The 21,194-nt window shown below is 42.0% G+C and overlaps 1 protein-coding gene across 2 annotated transcripts in view; it reads left to right on the top strand.

Annotated features, from left to right (window-relative positions):
• The window catches only part of ALG10 (ALG10 alpha-1,2-glucosyltransferase), a 50,359-nt gene extending 40,464 nt beyond the window's left edge, over window positions 1–9,895 (top strand). The window contains exons 3-5 of one of the 2 annotated variants that reach the window (XR_010363464.1): window positions 2,003–2,134; window positions 3,645–3,762; window positions 7,170–9,895. Coding sequence is in view for 1 of the 2 variants with exons in the window: in XM_064422099.1 (XP_064278169.1) it covers window positions 2,003–2,017 (15 nt within the window). In the remaining variant the exon portion in view is untranslated. Of the gene's footprint in view, window positions 1–2,002; window positions 3,078–3,644; window positions 3,763–7,169 lie in introns of those variants that run through there. The other variant, XM_064422099.1, reaches the window with a different exon arrangement.
• The last annotated feature ends 11,299 nt before the right edge of the window (window positions 9,896–21,194 follow it).

The following is a 21,194-nucleotide window of genomic DNA, read 5'->3' as shown; positions in this document are numbered from 1 at the left end:
TTTATTGTTTGAATGCTTTGTTTTTGTTATGAGATGTAGAAAAAAGCAAGACCCAAAGTGATCTCAGCAAATAAGAACTGTGTACGTGATGCTTCCATCGTGTTGTGCCACCAGATCATAGAGGGGAAATTTAGGCACTGCAGTTGAGAGACTCTGTTAGCTGCTAATTCCACTGCTTTAATCAGCTTTAAAATCTGATTCTTTAATGTGGTATGCAGTGAAACAGTCTTTGTACTGTGTGCATTATTTGAAATACCTTCAGATGTTTTAAGATGTTTTCCACAATAAACTTGTATTTAGGTGGCAAAGCAATACCCAGTCTGAGTACGCTGAAGATGAGGCTGCTCTTGTCCATTTTCAGTGCTGCTCAGACTGTGTGACTGAGCACAAAAAAAGAAAAAAAAGAAAAAAAAAAAAATCAAGAAAGTTCCAAAATGGGGCTGGGAAATGTTGATGCTTTTAGGGTCTCAGATGGACTCTCAGACTCCCTAAAACTGCCTCTGAGCTCCCAGGGCTGCTGAACCACAGCCCAAAGAACCACTGAGACAAGGCTCTTTACCAAGATGTGTTTATTCACTCAGGTATCTCTATGAAACATTGGAACAAAAAGCATGTACATAATTCATTCCCAGGTGCATTTGGGATGTCTGGTCCTGTCAAAGAAATATCAGGAACACAGGGACTAAACCACCTCCCTGTGTGCTCCTGCAGGAGCAGATTTGACCCCTGACACTGGCAAGCTGTTATGTGAATTTTACAGATCCATGAGAATACATTGAACTTAGTCACTTCTCACCAGTTTTCCACTAAACCAAAAATATTTTAATTATTTGAGTGTCAAGTAGTCAAATGCTGTACCTCAGACACAGCTATTCCAGGAGAAAATTAGAAGCACAGTGGAGCAAACAATATGCCAGAGAAACTACAATCACAGTGTGATCCGAAGGATAACTTTAGTAATGCAAGTGTTTCTTTGCTGGATGACTCATGGAAGGAAGCAGGGGCTGGAGCTGCTGAAAAAAGAGCCTGCTCCTTGGGAACATGAGCGAAGGTCAAGGATCAACTGTGTAAAACCAACTTTTTGTTTGATGTTAATAATCTTTAGGAAATGGATGGAGTGAGAGCAAATGTCAGCTCCAGTAATGACTATGTAACTTTGGGACTGTATAGAAAGTGATAGCCCAGCTCACACTTTGCTGCTGGAAATAATAGGGAGAGGTGAGCTGAGGATTCAAGCCTTGATTTAATGTTTTCTTTTCAGTTTCTCTGTGACTTCTGATTTATCAAAGGGACAGGCAGCAATCTTTAATATTTAACTCTCTGTATATATAACATATAGGCATTTATATAGACATATATGCTATATATATACAGTGTATACATATATATATAATATATATATACACCATACATGTACTATATAGACAATTTTTACCATTGTGTTTTGTCCGTGCAACAGCTTTCCAAAGTTGCACAAGAAACATCATCTCACCATCATTTATTGAATTTTAAAAAGTATAAATATCAAATAGATTTTTTATGTTAATATCCAGCTGGAAGGTTATAATATTTAATTGAAAACATAAACATGGTATAATAATATACATATTATATAAGATTACGTGTTCAATTTTTCAATTTTACACATACCACTCAGACCCACATTACACATTTTTTTTCAGTGGTTTCTTCCAATAACAGTTTGTTGAAACCTCATTCCTTCTGTCCCTTGCCAAAATAGCAGCAAGTTTAATTCTGTTTCTCTCCCAAACTGTGGCACAGCTGGCAGTGTGTAAACCCAACAGACTGCTCTACATTTGTGACTGTGCTCCTTCCTTCTAGATGAGGGGTGCCAGCTCTGTAAATTCAGAGGCCAGATCACATTCTGGCAGAAGGTCAGAGTATTAGGAGAGAAGAATATAACATGTAATTCTGCTGTCTGTTATTTTGAATTTGCTGGCATTTATTTCTAAATGGAGGCTTGTTGGTTTTTTTTTGGCAGGACCACCACCTATGATGCATCTCTGCTCTGTGTTGATGAAAGGAATATTGGCTCCCCAGCCAGTTCATGGATTGCTGTCCTGTGTTGGAAAGATTTCCTGATACCAGCCTCAAATGCCACTTCCTCTGGCAGGTCCGTGGCCCTTTGTCCCACTCACAGCAAACACGAGAGTCTCAGTTGGGAATTCTCCAAGCTGAAAACAAATGGGAGCTGGAGTGCTTGGGGAAAGTATTTTTCATGTACTTGCCCTGTTTTCTTACTTCCCCAGACATTCACTTTGGTTCTGTCAGAGATATGATCCTGGCAGGCAAAATTTTAGTCTGATGCAGTACAGATATTTTTAGGACCCAAAATCCAGTTTATTGCGTTCTTCTTCACAACAGCCTTTTTTGTCCTCGAGGAGTGTTACTGTTCTCCTCTCCTTCTGGCTATACAATTCAAATTTTTTCAATTTTCCTGCAAAGGATAGAACCTCAGACCTCTCATCTTCATCCTCTTAACTCCTGCTTGCCTGCACCACGTCTTCCTGGGGGCACATTACTCACAGCTGAGCACAGGGCTGCAGCAGGGCCACCAGCAGTGCTGGGAGCCATGGAAGGGTTAATCCTTATGTCTCTCAAGACAAGCTGTCTGTTCACCCTCAGGACATGTGCCCTTCTCCACAATGGGTCAACACCACTGACTCATGCTGCTCTCTGATTCAAAATTCAACAAATTCAAAATTCGTTTGTGGGTCTCCCAGCATGCAATAAAGGCTTTGTTTATAGTTTTGGAATTTGTTCGTTCTTCTGTTTGCACACTTTGTATTCTCCATTTTTAATTTGACCCCACCTTGCAAATCCAGTTTCTCTCACACCAGTTGTGAATGCTGCAAATCAAGCTCTGAATTAATATATCTCCTGGATTCACATAGAGAAGCCATAATACTGACTCCTAAGACAAGTACAAAAAACAAAACAAAAAACCCCCAAAACAAAACAAACAAAAAAAAAACCCCAAACCAAACCAAAAAAACCCCAAAAACAAAACAAAAAACCCCAAACAAACAAACAAACAAAAAAAAAAAACAACCAAAGGGAAATCAGCTTTAATTTCAGCTGGAATATTTTTAAATTAAAGGGCAGAAAAATGCACATCTTTTTTATCAAAAAGTGTAAAATAGATCTACTTTTTGTCAGTGCTCAAGAATATAGAAGCAAAGTGTGCTTATGAATCTAGGAAGAAGACATTTTTGTACTAGGAGCAAGGGAGCAAGGCATGTAATGAAAGTGACAAGTTTGGATTTTGGGAGGAAAGGAGCCTCAAAATACTCAAATATTTTTGGTTGAGCCAACCTTGGAAAGACTGGAACAGTGGTCCTGTGTCCAGCTTGCACTGTGTGCATTATTTGAATTGCCTGATTCTGTTTAGGCCAACTAGTGTGAGTATTTTTGTGCTGTGTATCACACAACGTTGTCTCTCTATATCTTTACAACATGACCTGCTTGACTCTTGCCAAACAGATTAGTGGAGGGACAGGAAAGGATACAACAAAATAGATTAAATAGTCTGTGAGCTGCTGGGGTAGAAGTGATTTTCCAAAGGACATTTTACAGCTCTGCTGTTTCCACTGAATTTAATTGATTTTTTTATTTAATTACAGGGTATCCATTTTCTCTGAAATCTGCCTTCTTGTCTTCTTGAAAGTTCTATTAATTTTTCAGTCACTATTGGACTAATATGAAGTGTAGAACTGCTTCCTTCAGCTCCTTTATTCTAAGGTAAGTGGAGCACTATAAATTTCAGAGATAAACACAGTTTTGCCTAAGACATTAATGTCCCAGACTAAAGAAGTTGATCTCCTTGAGGAGGAGACTGTGGAGATGGCAGTCTTGTATTCCAGATGTGGGACAAAGTCAGACTGGGTTCCTGTCATTTGAATTTTGGATCTGTGAGATAAAAGACTTTGCCTTAGTAGGAGGCAAAACCCTAAAATCTAGTGCAAGGAAGAAGGGGATACATGCCAATTTAACAAGTGAATGAAGAGAAACTTGGCCATCAAACTTGACCTCTGGCCCCAGCTGGCAATGGGGCCAGAGGAATCAGTTTAGTCTGTTGGCTTGACAGAAAAGCTGTATATGATGTAGTAGATTATATAATTCCCTTAATTTTTTTCAACAGTTTTAGAGAGTTCCAAAGGTGTTTGCAAAGATGCTGTATGGTTTCTACTATGTATTCTGTAAGCTTTGAAGCAAACTTCCTTACAAGTCTTTTCTCTTGCTATATAGTCTCTGAATTGTAGTACTTCGATCATGATCCTTGAATAAATATTACATGAAAATAAATTTAAATTTTAACCTTCATTCTTGTTTCTACACTTCTGAGAGGTTCTAAGAAGATTTGAAGATAATTTTAAATGTTCTTCAAAAAAGCAGAGCTTTTATTATCTCTGTCTACTGCTAGGTGCCATGGAAAATCCTTAGAAATAAAATGAAACATAACACACAAAACCCATTGAGCCACCATCTAATCAAACGAGTCGATTCATAATGACAGAATACCATTAAAATGCAGGCAGAAAACTTCTCAATACTCTTATTCTCCATTGCTTTTTGTTACTTTAAGTCTTCACTTAGGGAGTAATGGAAGCAAGCTGAATAATGAATACAGTTAATACAGTCTCAAGGAGTCTCAATTTCTTTCTCTTGCGCTGAGCTGAAGGTCAAATAACTTCAGTATAGTAGAAAGCACCAAGATGGTCCTTTTTAGACTCTTTTAATGACTACAATTTAATGGTGACAAAGAATAATAATGGATAAGGAGATGAGATATTTTAAAGCTTTACTTTGCTTACAGCAAAATAAGAGAATAATGCATTTCAGTCCCTTGGGCAAATGACAATGAAAGAATCACTTTGCTAGTTTTAGGTGGTGCAGTGAATAGCTCAAATCAGAAACATAGACAACTGCTTTTTCCTTAATGAGTTTATCCCACTGATGAATGAAGACAAGTCAAATGATGCAGTTATTTTTCCATTAACTGGGTAATCATGGCCTTTTACTGAATTTAATCAATGGATATTTCCATATATCTAGACCCTGCTGTGGAACCCTGCCCTGGGCTGAGCACCTTGTTCCCCTGTACAGTACCTGTTTGATGATTTTGAAGAGTTTGATGATTTTGAATTATTTTGCAGAGTATGAGTACAAGTCAGCAAGAACACTGCCCAAGGAGACCTGCAGTGGAAATGTACACCTAGAAAATAGGGGTGCTTATCTGTTTTTTCATATGTGTACTCATAAATGTTATGTTATGCATGCATGTAACAGCAATAACTAATGACCATAACTAGCAGTTAGGTCTACAGGGGAAAGGCTACAGAAGATTGCTTTGTTCACAGAATGGGTAAGATTGGAAGGGACCACTGTAGGTCATCTGGTCCAACATTGCAGCTCAGGCAGGGTCATCCTAGAGCACATGGCACAGGATTGCATCCAGAAAGGTCTTGAATACCTCCAGTGAGGGAGACTCCACAGCCTCTCTGGGCACTCTGTTCCAGTGCCTGGTCACTGCACAGTGAATTCCTCCTCATATTCACTTGCACCTTCCTGTGCATCAGTTTGGGCCTGCTGCCTCTTGTTACTTGACACCATCAAGAGGAGCCTGGTGTCATCCTCTTGGCACCTTCCTTTCCAATTCCCTTACATATGTTGATTATTCCTCCTTCATATTTTCCTCTGTGCCTTCAGCTGGACAGAGAGATGCTCTGCTGTGGGTGTGAGCAAGCGTGGCCAGGGAAGGATTCACAAACTGGGACACATGGGCTTGGTTGTGCTGAGTTCATGAAAGGAGAGAGCAGGAGGAAGCTTGTTGCTGGCACTAGAGCTTTTGAACCACTGAGGCAGGACTGTGAGGAATGGGCAGGAGGTATGGAAAGCAGCTTAATTTGCAGCCAGGATGAACAGTATTGCAAATCTGAAGGGAGATAATTCAATATGAATGGTTGTGAAGCTGTTTCTGTATCTCCAAACCTTACTGCAATGCCAGGGAGTCTTCTATGTGATCATCATACCATGTGGCATCATCCAACTGGATATCATTATGTCAAAAAAAGTCATTTCATGATTAATACAAATTTATGAAGTTTTTCACTTCCTTCTTACATTTCGACTAAAGCAAGTAATATGTTAGTTTCTCTCTCAGAATGTCCTGGGCTTTGTGCCTGATTTGCCCTCATACCACTATGTTCACATTCCACCCTTATCATATGAGCACTGTGCAAGCCTTGGAGAGCTTTTCTCCATTACTCACTCCTTCAGCAGATGTTCATGTTTACCACACTGTTGACCTTGTTGGCATATTTACCACTGAGTAAACAGTTTGTACTCTGCTCAGACTGTGAAGTCTATTTTGGCCAATATTTTAACAAAGTCTTAATGTATGTGCCTACTAATCAGTATACCAGAGAAATCTGCACATTAAAAGAAAAGGGTGAGAAATAGAAAGCATCATAAAGACAATGAGATTAAATCGTGAGTTTTTCAGTGATCTCATATAGATGGTATATTGAAAGTATATGGGGCTAGACACCATGTCACATATAAGAATAGTGCAGGCATAAAATGTCATACATCTAGCAAGAGACATGAGAGGTAACAAGAAAATACACTAGGTTTAGATTAATAGTGAGAAGATTATGAAAGGAAGAGTAGGTCTTCTACTCAGAGGGAGACAAAACTATTTGTAAATGATACTGAGAAGACTGTTCTGTTTCTTTTTTGCCTCAGCATTCCCTGGAAGAAGAGTGAAAAAGGCTATGAATTCAGGTAGAAATAGAAAACCTGCAGAGAGGAGAAATCGTTAAATTGATTTTTTTCCCAAAAATTTCTCTGTAGCTAATGAAATTTCACAGGTAATTTTGAAAACCAGATGAAACACATCTGACAGCAATTAGAGGCTAATCACTGGAAACCAGAGGATGGGTACAGTTGGGGTACATCATATCTTTATGATGAGGGATAGAGTGAACTGAGGAATTACAGTCTTGCCAGTTTATCTTCTTCTCCTAAAATTGGAAGAAATAATCCAACCATCCGTAAATACCCAGAAGATAATGAAGAATAAGTAACAGCTATGAGGGATTTGTCAGGAACATAAGATCTTTAACAAAGGTCATTTCCATTTACAGCAGCATGAGAGGCCTCATGGGCTGCAGGAATGAGGTCAGCACCACATTTCGGAAAGGCTGTGACACAGAGCTCCTGTTTCTGCACTTTGATGAGCTGGCTGCAGGACCGTGATGCGTGCTCCATGCCAACACGGACACACCAGGCATGACTTCCATGGGCACCTCTCCTGGGCCCCTCGTAAACAAACATTTTTGCCAATGGCTTTGTGATAAACTAAGAGGTACGTTAATTCAATTTTTAAATAGCAGAATGCTGGTAAGGGTTGTGAATCTACTAAGGGATGGGGTGAGGTGTGAGAATGCTTCTGACTGATCCTGCCAAAGTCAGATGTGTTTTCTGTAATGCTTTACTGCTGGCTGGAGTGGCCCAAGCACCAAACTGCATTGAAGGCAAAGGTGTCCTTGCTGGGTCCTGCCAAACCCCTTGTGGCCTCAGCCCAGGGCTCACAGACAAGGTGGTCTCAGCATCTTGTTTTCCCCACTCCTGTCTCAGAGGTACCTACACTGCCAGCCTGGCTGACCTGGGGGCATGGAGACTTTCACCTCCTACAACACAGCCAGCTTGGAACAAGGGATAAGCATAGCCAAGACCAAACATGATCTTCATGGTCTACTGCTCAAAGCTCACTTTGCTGCACAGGAGGGCCTGTGGATGGGGTTCATCCAGGCAGACCCAGAAGGGGCTATTAGCCCCACAACATGTTCCCCAGCCAGCCTGCTGTCGTGGGGACAGCCTCAACATTGGGAATCAAAGCCTAAAAATCATCTTAACATGAAAATTTAAATTGCTTTAATAATGATTTTCACTTGGGCTTGGAGTTGCACGTGATCTCTGTGTTTTACAGGGACATTTAGTGCTGTCTCCTCTGCTGAGAGGCAGCTTTGTGTGTGGACAAACAAGTGCCAGGCTCATGAAGGGAGGGTGTACTCCCAGACCTGGTAAGCCTTGCTGCTGTCAAGATCTAGAGGGAGGAAAACTGGTCTCTGCTCCACCTGCCAGGCTGCTTCCTGCTCTCACAAAGCCCTTAGAAAAATGAAACCAGTCAAAAATTTGCAACCTGCCCTAAAACAAACTTTCTAAATGTGATTCAAACTTTGAAAGATTTCAATCTTGAGTTGTCTTGAAGTAATTTTTTTAATGTTAATTTTCTACTATTGACCTAAAAAATCAGTCATTTAGACAACCATGCTCTGTGCAGAAAGGATAAAGCTTATCACAGAACCAAACACAATTTTTCAGAGCCTGTTAGGAACAGGAAAAGTCCATGCTGCTTGCCATTATAGATTCAGAGCACATTTCTTTGACCTGTCCTCCTCTCAAGATAAGCATAGTGCATATGCAAATAACTGTAATAAATGCCATCAACAGGCAAGTGGAAAATAAGTACCTCAAGCAACTAAAGTAGCAGCTTGAACTGAAGCACGCCTCTCTTCCTGGGAAAAGATAAAAGAACAAGTGCCTGACAGCATGTGGGGCACCTCACCTTGCTTTTTGAAGGGTAAGTCATGGTTAAAGCCTGGGAGTAGTAATGGCACTTTTGTTGTCCCCCATTAGCAGTGGTGCTCCCTGAGGTGGCATCTCACAGCATCCCCTGGTCACAAAGCACAGCAGTGCCAGCACAGCCAGATCCTTTCAGGGGACATGAATGAGGAGAAGACCAGCTGATGTCTGCTTTGTTCTGAGCCCAGAGAGCCCAGCACCATGGAGTGCCAGGAATGAGCTGCACCATCAGCACGTACACAGTGCCCAGCTCTGGACGTCTTCTGGACATGTCTCTAAGGGTGGACACACCCCATGTCCAGAAGATATTCTCCAATCATTCATCACTATTTCTGTCTAAAATAAGATTTATTCCCTTCTTCCTTCTACTGACAAAAGGTAAAGGTAATTTTGAGCACTCAGTTAAAAATCCCTGCCTGTGCCTAGTCTGTGTTAGGGGGTGGCTGTTAGTGACAGCCATCCTCACTGAAAACACTGCCAGTAGTGTGCACTGCCGGGGCTGCAGACATCAAGGGCCTCCTGTACATCATCCTATAAAAACTCAGATTTTCCTTTGTGCAAAAATGCTAGCAAATGGCTATCTAAAATCTCAGAGTTATATAAATATTTGTAATTTCCCCATCTTTTTCATCCCAAATCCACAAGGCTGGAACTTGATACCAAGGGACCGATGCCTATTCCTGCTGTTCTCAAAAATAAATCTGTGGGCTAAATCTATCCCACTATCTGAAGGAAACTTGACAAGGTGCATTTAAAATAAAAATCTGATATTGAAAAACTAAGAATGGTCTGCAGTATCTAACCCACAACTAAATTCTGTATTAAACACTTAAGGTATGTTAACAGAGGAATGTACAGTTTGCTATCAGCTTTTACTGAGTCAGGAGAGACCATTGTGTATGAGTGTTTCTGCATGGGGAATTCCAGTTCTGTCAGAAATTTGCCTCTGTCACCATCTGAGCTCTTGAAAATTTTTTTTTTCTTCCAGTCATTTTAAAATGTAATAACAAAAATGAAAATGCTAACAGATTTGAAATCACTTCAGGATATTTTGCCAACTAGAAACATGTTGACTTTTTAAACAAATGGCTTGCTTTCCCTGTAATTAATTTTAAAACATTCATTTTTGCACTGACAGACATCAAGCAGCTATTCTGCAGCTGTCTCAGGATTTCTGAGCTTGACCTTAATAAATAATACAAGGTTTTCTTAATTTGAAGACTAACATATGCTTTTCTTCTTCCCCGTTGAAGTGGATCCATTTATGTTTCCTGCAGCCAATGTGTTTGCTAGGGCAGCATATGCCTTTTGCACAATGTGATTACCTTTACGTGGGCAAGTAGGTCACACCACTAACAATTAAATATTTTCAGAACTTTACATTTAACAAGAAAATCATTATTGCCTGTCCCCTTTCTGTACAACAGCTTTCCTCTAATGTGATGGGGGAATGTAAACTGTGAACTTAGAGTCCATGTTTCTCTCATGAGGTTCTGCCATCAGCTGCTGATGGCTTCCACCCAGCATGTGCACATCCTCATGGGCAGTGCTGGGAGAAGCAGCTGGGACACCATCCCAGCCACGTCCTCAGGAGCAGAGGGTCACGAGAGGCACTGCCAGCTTCTGGGCTGCTTTTGGTGGATCCCCTGAGGGAGTCGTTTTCCTCAGCAGTGTATGTGCTGTAGGTTATGTCCACAGTAAGCTCCTGCCAGCCTCCTGCAGACTGAGGAGCACAGACCACTGGTGAGGCCAGCACGTGCTGGTGACTTGTGTGGATGCTGAGTGTCCTGAATTCACTGGGTTTGTGGACTCACCAGGTTTGTCAGTCTCCAGAGCCCAGCAGTCTTTGGGAACACTCCACAGACTTTGTCCAGTCTTTAGACTGTTGTTTTCTCGTTCCAATTTCCATAAGAATGTTCACAGGTACTTGCAGAGGCCATTCATCCAAACTCACACAAAGGGGATCTTGATACAATCTAGTGGCTTTTATGTATGCCACTTTGAGGGCAAAGGAGAAAAGCCCAAGTCTGAGGCAGACACCAAGGAGTGAAAGCACAGGGTGCAACATGTTTTATTTACCTCTCCTGCCACCATGGCTTGGTGCTGCACCTCCTCATGGCATGACACCTGCTATCAGTAAGCCCTACAGGAGTTTTGTGGCAGACTCATTGGTCTGAAGTATGGGATGCATCACAGTCTACAAGAGTCCTGTTGTGAAAAGGTTTTTAATAACATGGCAAAACAAAAACGTCTCCCTCAGGGTCAGCAAACAGCATCTCAGGATGCAAAATGTGTGATATTTGCCTTGGATACTGGGGCTGAGTGGGAGGTTTCTCAGTGGGACATGCTTGCTGCCATAATCAGCAGTTAAACATCAGTTCATTGGCCATACAGGTGTGGAATACTTTGAAGACCCCCTCAGTGTTGGATTTTTTAGGTTTCCACTCCCAAGGAGTTTGCTTTGCTCTCTGGAATATTGGAGGATGTTGTCACAGAGACTTTTGAAGTTTTTAAGCACAGAGTTCCTAAGAGCAACACCACACACAACGGTTCATGCCTCCTAGTGATGGCAAAGATATGGGACACCAGGGGGTGGAGCACAGAAACCCACCAACATTTAATCACACCAAACTGCATTCAGCTGGCTCCTCACTTCCCCTTCCAGGAAAAAGGTTTTAACACCAATAGAAGACATTAAATAATTGGTGAAATGAAAGATCTGCTTTCATTTCTGTCCCCAGTCACCTGCACTGGGCACGTTGTGCCTTGTCAGCACAGTGGCCTGGATCATACTGTGCTGCCTGGTGCCATCTCTGGGAAATACCCATATAAGGTATGTAGAGAAATAGCTATAATTTTTTGAGATTAGCTTTATATTCTATTTTTCATTCAAGGCAGAATCAAACCCTCAAGAGTTTATTGTTCTTCCAGTGACAAATTCTCTTGGAAAATACTGCTAAGGAAGACTCTGGATTTATTGTGAGCAAAATATTAATCAGCAACAAATAGAGAGTAATTAACTTGCTGAACAAATCCTATATGTCTTTACAGATAATAAAATTGCTGGTAAAATGACAACCACATAAAAATGTACAAATGGCCTAATGGAAAATAGTGAACACTTTAATTAAAAATAGGTTTACTGCATTGAGGAAGCATTTTTATTATTAAGCATTAGTAACAATGGGCTGCACTGTTTGATTTAATTCTTCTTCAGTCACCTAGCAGATTCCAATCTAGTGCTCTGGCCAGCTAACCTGGAAATAAACCCAATATTTTGCAGGGGGAAATTATTCTGTTCCTTCAGGTACCTCCTGAGGTTGGCAGCAGCACAATCCCTCTGAGAAGGCAGGGTAGGAACAGGCAGTCACTACTGCTTGCACTTACCTGTACTTTCTTGCAACTGAGCTCTTGCCAGCAATTAAGGACAGGTCAATGCAAACCAGTAAGTTTGTACATTTTTCCCTACACTGTCACTACTCCTTTTCTCACTGACCTGCAGTACAACACCCTGGGATCCTCCCTTGGCTCTCTCTCCTCTCCACTCCCCTCAGGATCTGGGACCCACAGTTGTGAGGCAGAGATGCCTCTACACGGGCAGTGCCCACTCAAAAGGTATCCCGTGGGATCCAGAGGGCTTGTGGTGCCTGTGAAATGCTGAAGCCAAACTGAAGGTTAGTAGGGAGGACATAACACCGGCCTTCCCTCTGCCTTCTTTTGGCATCAGAAACCTTATTCTCCTTCTTCCCACCACTGCAGCTCCTACAGTTGTTAAATTCCACATGGTGCTGAGGGATCTTGACCACTAATAGTAATGGTGAGGGTAACAACCATCACTATAATAATAACGTGCTAGAGAGTAATTGGAGACAAATTCAGGACCTGAGCCAGAAAAAAACAATCATGTCTTAGCTGTCAGATACCTTTCCCTTTAGGTTATGCACCAGTGTTTTCAATATTAAAAAATCTGTAAGCATTCTAGGCCTTCAAAAGTCTGCATATAAATCTTCTGTGTGTCTGCAGTAACACCAGACCCCAAACAGTTGTACCAGGTAAAGCAATTTGCAATGTATGAGAACAGCCACCAGCACATAAGTTGTGATTCCAGCATCAGATAAATATTTTCTCATGCTCATTATGTCAATCAGGCTTGCAAGAAAGTTAGCCATAAGGAAAAATAAGCTGATGCTGCTGTTTTTGTAAGCTAGGAACAGGAGGAACTGAGTGCAAGAGAGCAAAAAGGCTGGAAAATTAGATCCAAACTGTTTTTGTGTGCCAGGTGAGCAGGGTAGGTGCTGCCCCACATGGCTCTCAGGGTGACCTTGGCTGCTTCCACGTTACTGTATTTCTTCTGTTCTCACATTTCCCTTCCCAACCCAGCTGTGTGACTGTGACCTGTGACTGTGACTGTGACCAGGAGCCTGACCTCCCACCTGCTCCTCATTTGTGTATTTGTCTGTTTGTCTACAGATGTGCACACAGCCCTGCTAGCCATCAATACCTCACTCATCCATCTCCTGTGGTAGGAGAGATTTCATGGCCATCACAGACTCTCATTTAAGTGGGTTAAAAATCAGCAGATGACCATGGGATTTGCAGGACAAAGAAGCATTTTGGCAGCCCTGGGAGTGTTGCCCAGGGAGCAGCTGGCTGCTGTGAGGTGGGGAAGGCAGTATTGTCACCTGAATGTCAACTTTCACATCTAAGGTGGTTTGGTGCTTCCCTTGAACCAGCACACTCTGGGTCTAAGGAAGGATCAGGAAGTGTCATTTTTGATTAAAATAGCAAACTTTTTTTGAAAAAGATCTTCTGTAAAGAGTAAATGCAGCCAATGGTCTCAGTGGGAGACAAGAAATATTGACAGGCATAGCTCCAGCAATAAGGATGGAAAGATTCAAACAGCAAATCATTTCCTAGGAAGCTCCTGTATCCCATTTTGTGCTTTACCAGCAGTTAGGCACATCTGATTTATGATCTGACTTTAAACACAGTGATGGCTTAGAGGCTGTTTAGATCTCTTTGTTACTGGTGGCTGCTATCACAGGAGATGTAGAAGTGACATTGTTCATTAGTCTGTACAATGGTGACAGTGTGATGCTGCATCTCAGTTGCAGAATTTGGGCATGGAGCCCAAATTGATCATGGTTTATATGAGCTCTGTGGAGACTTGAAGAGCTGCTGTGGATGCTCTTCTTCCATTTTCTCACTTCTACCAAGCTGGAGCATTCAGGTTTGTGTCTGGTTACCTGCTCTGTTTAATGAATTTGTTGCCACTGATAGGAGGGCTTTGGAGGGAAATTGCAGGATATTGTGGGTACTCAAGCATTTACTTTCTTTTCTGTCACTCATGCCCCTCAGTTGCCCTGTTCTCGCTCTGTTCTCTGCACAAGGTGGAGATCATAGTGCTAGGAAAAAGGTATTTGTGGTAATGGAGAGGGTTGGAGATTGTAGCAGTGAATACAAAAACTCCAGTTTTGTCTTTAGTCTTGCTGTCTTAAATGCTACCACAATTCACTAGCATGGATTTAGTTGCATTTTATTCCTTGTAGGTGTACCTATATCAAGATTTAAGAAACAATAGAGGAATGAAATACTCAAGTGCATGCATAAGGAGTTTCCAGTAGAACAAAAATCTCATGCTTTTTATTCATGCTTTAAATTAAATTTGGGCATGTGGTCCACCCCTGTTTTTATTTCCAAAGATAGGCATTATGCAGTACAACTGAGCTATTGCTGGAATCCAGTTTTTAGTCACCATTGACAAGATAATGATTTACCCAATTTTAGGATCAGGCACAGTGTGCCTCCCTTTCTCAGCATCGTCCCCTGTGAGCCCCTGCTGCCGTGAGTCAGCGCACAGCACTCCTCCTCTCAGGGACACTGCCTCTCCCCACTGCTTTCCTACTCTCAGTGAAATAAAATGTCTTCAGTGGCAGACCGAAATAAGACATTTTCTCATCCTAATGAAAAAGCAGGTACCTGAGTGCCTCGTTTGAGTCCATGAGGCTCCACCACTGCTGGAAAGCAGGCAGGAGGGGAGCTCTGGATGAAGCTGGTGAAAGGCTGGAAAAGCAGAGGCAGGAGGAAAGAGCCTCAGCCACAGAGGGAGGATGAGGAGCCAAGAGACAGACCTTGCCAAGGGTTCTAAATGAGAACCAGGGCCAAGAAATCACCACAGACATTTTCCCCTGCGAGTCGTGGTTTAACCCCAGCCAAGCTCCACGCAGGCACTCACTGCAAACACAGGGTTCAGCAAGGCACACCTCAGAGAGCAGGGGTGCAAGAGGCTCACCGTGGAAGGGGGAGAGATGGAAATGACCATCTGGCACTCTGAAACCTCCAGAAAATCATGAGGAGGTGTCTCCTCATGGATTATTAACCACAGTTTAAGGAGTCTGCCCGCGGTTTGAAGGAATCCTCCAGGCCTCTAAGGTATGAGTATGCTCAAGGAAACAGATTGGAGCATCACACCAGGCCCCAGCCAAACGCAGCAGGTCAAGAGGTGGCTGGAGCCTCGTAAGACAGGGCACTGAGCAGGGAGCTCAGTGAAGATCCCTTTCTGCTCACACTTTTGGGGAACTTTTAAGATTGTGGAGGAAACTTACTGAGACAACTGGCTGCAAATTTTTGCAGCACTATCATTTTAGGTCAAGAAAAAACAGGAAGAAACATTGTCTCTTAAATCTTTAAGATGTCAGTAAATAAATGATGTGGTTTTCAGAACTGTAAAGCATCTCATTTCTTCTGCTGACTTCAGCTGGTGCCATTGGGTGCTTCAGCACTTCTGGAAATAAAATAATTTGTTTGCCAAGCCTCGGAAGGAAAAGCTGAGCAGGCTGACTTGAAGTTAGTGTTCTTGCAAATATGAATATGAAGCAGGAAATAAAAATACAAACTGAATATGAATTGAACCAGAGTATGAAACTTATGTCAGTAGTGTTCCCTCAGGAAAATAATTATTTGGAAGAAGAAAAAAGTGCACGTGAAGACAAATTGGTAAACACCATAGGAAAGGAGGAAGGATGGGGCTTGTTTGGCATTATTATTATTGTTTGCTGTTTTGGAGCTGGTCTGCTTCTGCCTTTACTTTGCAGTATTTGTTGTAGTTCTGCATTGAACTAATTGCTTCCAGCCCTAGGCTCTGTCATGAAAATGTAGGCAGTGCTAATGCCTTGACTGTTAATTAACATGACGGTAAAGCAATTGAGGAAGGGACTGAAATGTCAAGCAGTAGAAAAAAAACAGAATATGAAAAATGCCAGATTCCTGTGCAGTGAGAGGGCAGGGGCAGGCTGGCACTGCTGCCAGTGGGGAGGGGCTCCTCCATGGAGTTCTCCCTGTCCTGGCCACTGCAGCCACGTGGGAGCCTCTGCCAGCCTGCTCTGCGCAGGAGGGGTTACAAAAGTGTTTCACAGAAAATTGACACAAAATCGGTTAATCTGAAATATTTTGGTCAACTTCCTTTCCACTGCAGTGTCCCAGCAATCAGGAAAATCTTTAAATGGGACATGAGGGAGGTAATCCCATGGTATGCTGGTGTCTAAAGGAAGAAAAAAGAGTATGAGATCCCAAATATGATTTATCTAATATGATGTCCAGTGGGAAAACCAAAGATTAGTGTCTGATGAAATGAAAACCTTTTATCCTGGCCAACACAAAATTAGGTTCAGGAATGTTTAATGCATTGATTCCTCAGTTATAGTTTGAATAGAATGGAAAAGAGTGTTAAAATGACAGGACAATACAAAAATATTAGGACAAATCTTTGTGTAATTTTTTTCAAAATATTAGCGTTTAATTTCTTTTTCTGAGCAGTAACTCACACATTTTAATTCAAACATCCTCACACCAGAATATTTATATAAATATTAATTTTCTAAGGGACTTCAAATTACTATGCTTCTACTACAGAGCACTGCTTAGGATCCCTTTATTATATAGTTTGCCTAGCAAAGCATTTCATCACACAGAAGGGAGAAATGCCTTAACACACTGTTGTGATGAAAAGACAGAAAAGATTCAGAGGCTGAACAAGATGTTAAGACTATAGGGGAAAAAGGCACCTAAAAGCTGCTGAAGAAGAATCACAGACAAAGCAGCTGAGACAATCTTTGATTATATGTAGTTTCCTCATTAAAGGCGTTGAAAAAAACTTCACAAAGGGATGCTGACAGCAGTGTTACAGGCAGGGGAGGTAAAGTGGAGGATGATGAGTGCCTGTCTCCAGCTCACCCTGCGAGCCAAGAGCAGAGCCCAGGTTTGTCATACACAGCTGAACACATCTTTTACAAGACTGGGTCCTTTTCTTCTGTGACATGACATGAAGCCCAGAGTGGCTTTTCTCTCTGGATCCTGACACAAGACATGAGTCAGAATAATGAAATACAATGAACCATCACGTGGACTTCTCTGAATCAAGCCATGCATTGTGTTAATATTTCTGCAAACCTGTTTGGCAGTGCCTTGTGAAGCCTTGACGTGGGCTTAAGAGATAAGTCACACATGGGCTCTGTGTTCCTTGTCCTGGAACACTGTCTGCAGTGATGTATTGTGTGCTGCTGAGTTACCTGTGAGACCACTGGGCTTTAAATTCCAAAATGCCAACACATCTGACCTCTTCCAGCCACCGTCAAGGGAAGAGGGATTTAATGAATTTGAGAACTGGATGCAATAAAGCTGAATTTAGGGATAGGAGGAACCACTGTGATGTTGATGCAATTTTTAATTGACACCATTTCAGTCAGTATAAACAATGCATAAAAATACTCCTCTTGCTCTAACTGATCACCATCAGACTTGCAGCTGAACCAAAGGGCATCTTTGGGAATAAGGATGCTCAAAAATGCCATGCTAATCTATTTCCAGCAATTAATGGACTTTCAAATTTTTGAAACCTTAATATTCTTTCTTATTTCAACTGTGATTTCTTCTTACCAAACTCCAGATGAAGATGACCCTATGAAATACACCTTTATTTCTATTCTCTGTAATACAGCAGAAGGCACCAGCCCAGATTTACAAAATGTGAAACACTGCAATAATTGCTAAAAAAAATTTATGTGTATCTGTCTATTTTCTCTTTTGGTTATATATGCAAAATTATGCTTCTAGGCTGAAACTGCTTTCCTGAAAGGTGCCAATGTTTTTCCAGCATGTACATCAGCAGATCAGCTCCTGACTCACACTTTCCCTCTAGGACTCCTTAGACAGCAGCTGCAGCAGCCGGGCTGACTGCTGGGGCACTTCCAGACATCTGCCTTGGAAACAGGGATTTGAAGATGCTCCACTTTGCACAACCTTTGCCTTAGGGTCAGAATTACTTTTTCTTTTTTTAAGCTAGCTGTGGCTGTCCTTCTGGGGCACTGCTCACACTTAAAACTTCCACTTAGGAACGTGTTTGGTTTTATTTTGGTGAGCATAGAATTTAGCAAAAGTTGCTTATTAACAACTAACTTTCCCATATACCTATGTATTTTTTTCCCTCATGCATGTCTCATTTTTTTCCCCAATAGCATTTCTCAATGCTATGGATTTCCCATGTGTGTTTTCATGGGATTAATATCAATGTGATGTTCTATATCCCTTATATATCTGAGATTCATTTTGTAAGACTGTCTTTTGTCCTCTGTTCAGAAGAGGTACCCATTTGTGTATCACCATTTGTAGGCTGTTCTTGACCCCAGAACATGGAAGAATTCTTCTGCTATTTAAAAACCCCCACAAAATAACACCTCATATACCTCCATGCTGATATCTTTCTGTTAGATCAGCTTGTGGTGTGCCCAATTTGCAAAGCAAGCTGAATTCTGTGCCTTAGAATTAGACTGTCATTAATTGTATTTATATGTGTTTGCTATGATTACATTGCTCTTATTTCCAGTATCTGTTTTGAAACACAATATTAGTTCATTTATTTCCTGTGTCACAAACCAATCTCATGGTGAACATTGCTTTGCAAATGTATTGACAGAATGTTTCTCTTGAGAGCTTTGTCCTGCTGTTTGTGCTATTTTTTAATATTAGAAGTGTCACCCTTTCATAAAGTAAACTGCTTTGGTTGCAAATAGAAGAATTTGCCCCTTGTGCCGAATATATTTGGATCTTATTCTGACTGTTGTTATCTTGTTTACGGCTGCTGGGCCAAGCTGTGTGCTCACCCTTGACCCTTTGTTTCTCCTTAGGTGCACATCAGCACTGATGCTGTCTGCTGTCCTTCGTGTTTGGGAATCAGAGCACAGCTTTCCTTCTGCAATGACTCAAGACCAGTACCTTTCTGATAGTACCCTGCTGATTTGTACTGCCCACAGTTCTCTCATTTCTAATTAGTCCATATGGTAACATGGCTCAAATTTTGGGCACCCCTTAGTATCAAGCTCAGCCGGAGTACTTGGCTTGCTTTGGCTTCCCAGGAGCAGGTGTACTGGGGAAATGGTGGGAATGCAGGGACATAAACGGGATTGTTAAAAATTAACATGAAGAACCTCACTGCCTCTTCAGATGCTTAAATAACATTTGAAATCTGTCCTCTGATATTACTTCTTCTCATTGGATGGTTTTGAGAATGTAGTTATTGCACACACAAGGATTTTAATCTGCAAAGTGTCTCTCCTGTCCCTCCCAGAAGTTTTGAAAGCTCACAGTCATCTCATCTGCTCTGCCTGTGGCTTTGGACTGAGCAGTTCAGGGCACCTCATTGCTCCCCTTTCATCTGAAGGCCAATCTGACTCCAGAGTACAGAGGAGAAGTGACTCACAATGAGCTCTCTGGACACTGGACTTCATTCCATTCCCTCAAGCACTATCCATGTTGCTCAATTTTTAGCACTTGGTCTCAGGAAAATCTCATCCTTCAAGGCCACGAGGGATCTTCTTTACTATGTGTAATGCTCTTCACACACAGCCATGGGGTTTCTATAAGGAGTTCCTGCACCTGCTCTGTGTCCTTCACTGCACTAAAACTATCAGACAGATACCTTTGATTTAATGCTCTCTGCTCTCAGGGATATTCCTGTATTTCTAGGTCCATGCTTCCAATGGCTTATTATTTCCCCTGAAGATTTACACAAGGTGTCTTGCTTGAGGACATGGCAATGCTTTAAAAGGAAAGTTTTGAGGCTGAAGCCAAGCACCAGGCACTGAGAGAGGTCACATTGCCCTTGGGGTGTCCTGGGTCCTTCACCCTTTTACTCTGATACTTTTTGTTGATCTGGGGAAAATTCCTCTAGTGTCCCACTGCTGGAAGGTCTTATTTGGGAGCAGGTGACTGTGCCATCCCCTCAGAGGGTACCTTGTCTCCTCCAGGGATTTGACCAAACCAATCTGCCCGTCTCTGCAGATTACAACTGTAGGCATGAGGTTTTTTCTTCTATCCCTTTCAGCAGCTGCTCTAATAGATTTTTCTCATGGGAAATATAAAGGATCCAGGGAAAAGAAGACTCCAAGTCCACGTAGGCAAAGAGCATGTTCCTCCTTAACCTTACAGCACAAAAATTTGAAAACGGAACTTCTTTAAGCTAACATTAATATAGTTTGGGGAGTTGGGGATTTTTTTAGGTTTGAGTTTTGTTCATTTTCATTTGTTTTGTTTTATTTTTTGGTGGGGTTTTTGGTTGGTTGGTTGGTTTTGGATTTGGCAGGGGGGTGTTGATTGTTTGTTGGGGTTTTTTTTTTTTTTTTTTGTTTTAGGTTGGGGTTTTTTTTTTGGTGTTATCCTTGGAAACATATTTGTGATTTTCCAGTAGCTTTTAAAAATGCTGAACCTGAGATTTCACTAAACATATGTGGTGGTAATCTACCAAGAGAATTTGGGCTGTCAGAAGGTGTAAATGAGCTCTACATGGCTCCCCTGTGGCTCACCAGACTGGGGCTAATTTTACTCACTTTCCCAGAAACACATATTGTGCATATTTTTCCACTTTCCAAGTTTTTGATATAGATATTGAGTGGCACCAGCCTAGGCATTATTCACCTGGGAACTGTGAACTGTGTGTGCTTCAAGCTGCAGAGAGGAGCTGGTGGCTTTTGAGGGTCTGTACGGTCAGGGTTATGTTTCAATTACCAAGTGAGAATTAGTGACAGAGCAGGTGCTGCATTGCATGGGCACATCTCTCTCTGTGCTGGGGATGTCCCTGTGCCTGTCTCAGTAGCATGCCTCTGCCAGGATGGAGACCAGAAGCTCTCCGTGCTCTAAAGCTGCAAAATCTGTGGAAGAAATATGGGCTGAGTGTTGCCCTCCTTCTTCAAATTGTAGAGCAAGTGGTGCAGGTGACAATGAAAGTGCCCCATGGCACATCTAAAGTGTGGCCTGTGTAGTCCTTGCTGTAAAACTCAGTATGGGATTGTCCTGGTGGGTGTCTCAGCCAAGCATCCACCTAGAGCTGGGGTAGCTGCTGGTTCCAACCTTGCCTGCAACTCTGCTTCTGCCTGGGGCTTTCTGACACCACTGGTCCCCTGTCCTGTCCCTCAGACCTCAGGTGATGAAATCACCACATGACATGTGTCCCCAGCTGGGGATTTGGGATGGAG

Source organism: Passer domesticus, chromosome 5 (genome assembly GCF_036417665.1).
Source record: "Passer domesticus isolate bPasDom1 chromosome 5, bPasDom1.hap1, whole genome shotgun sequence".
NCBI lineage: Eukaryota > Metazoa > Chordata > Aves > Passeriformes > Passeridae > Passer > Passer domesticus.
This window is presented reverse-complemented; position numbering and strand designations above follow the sequence as displayed.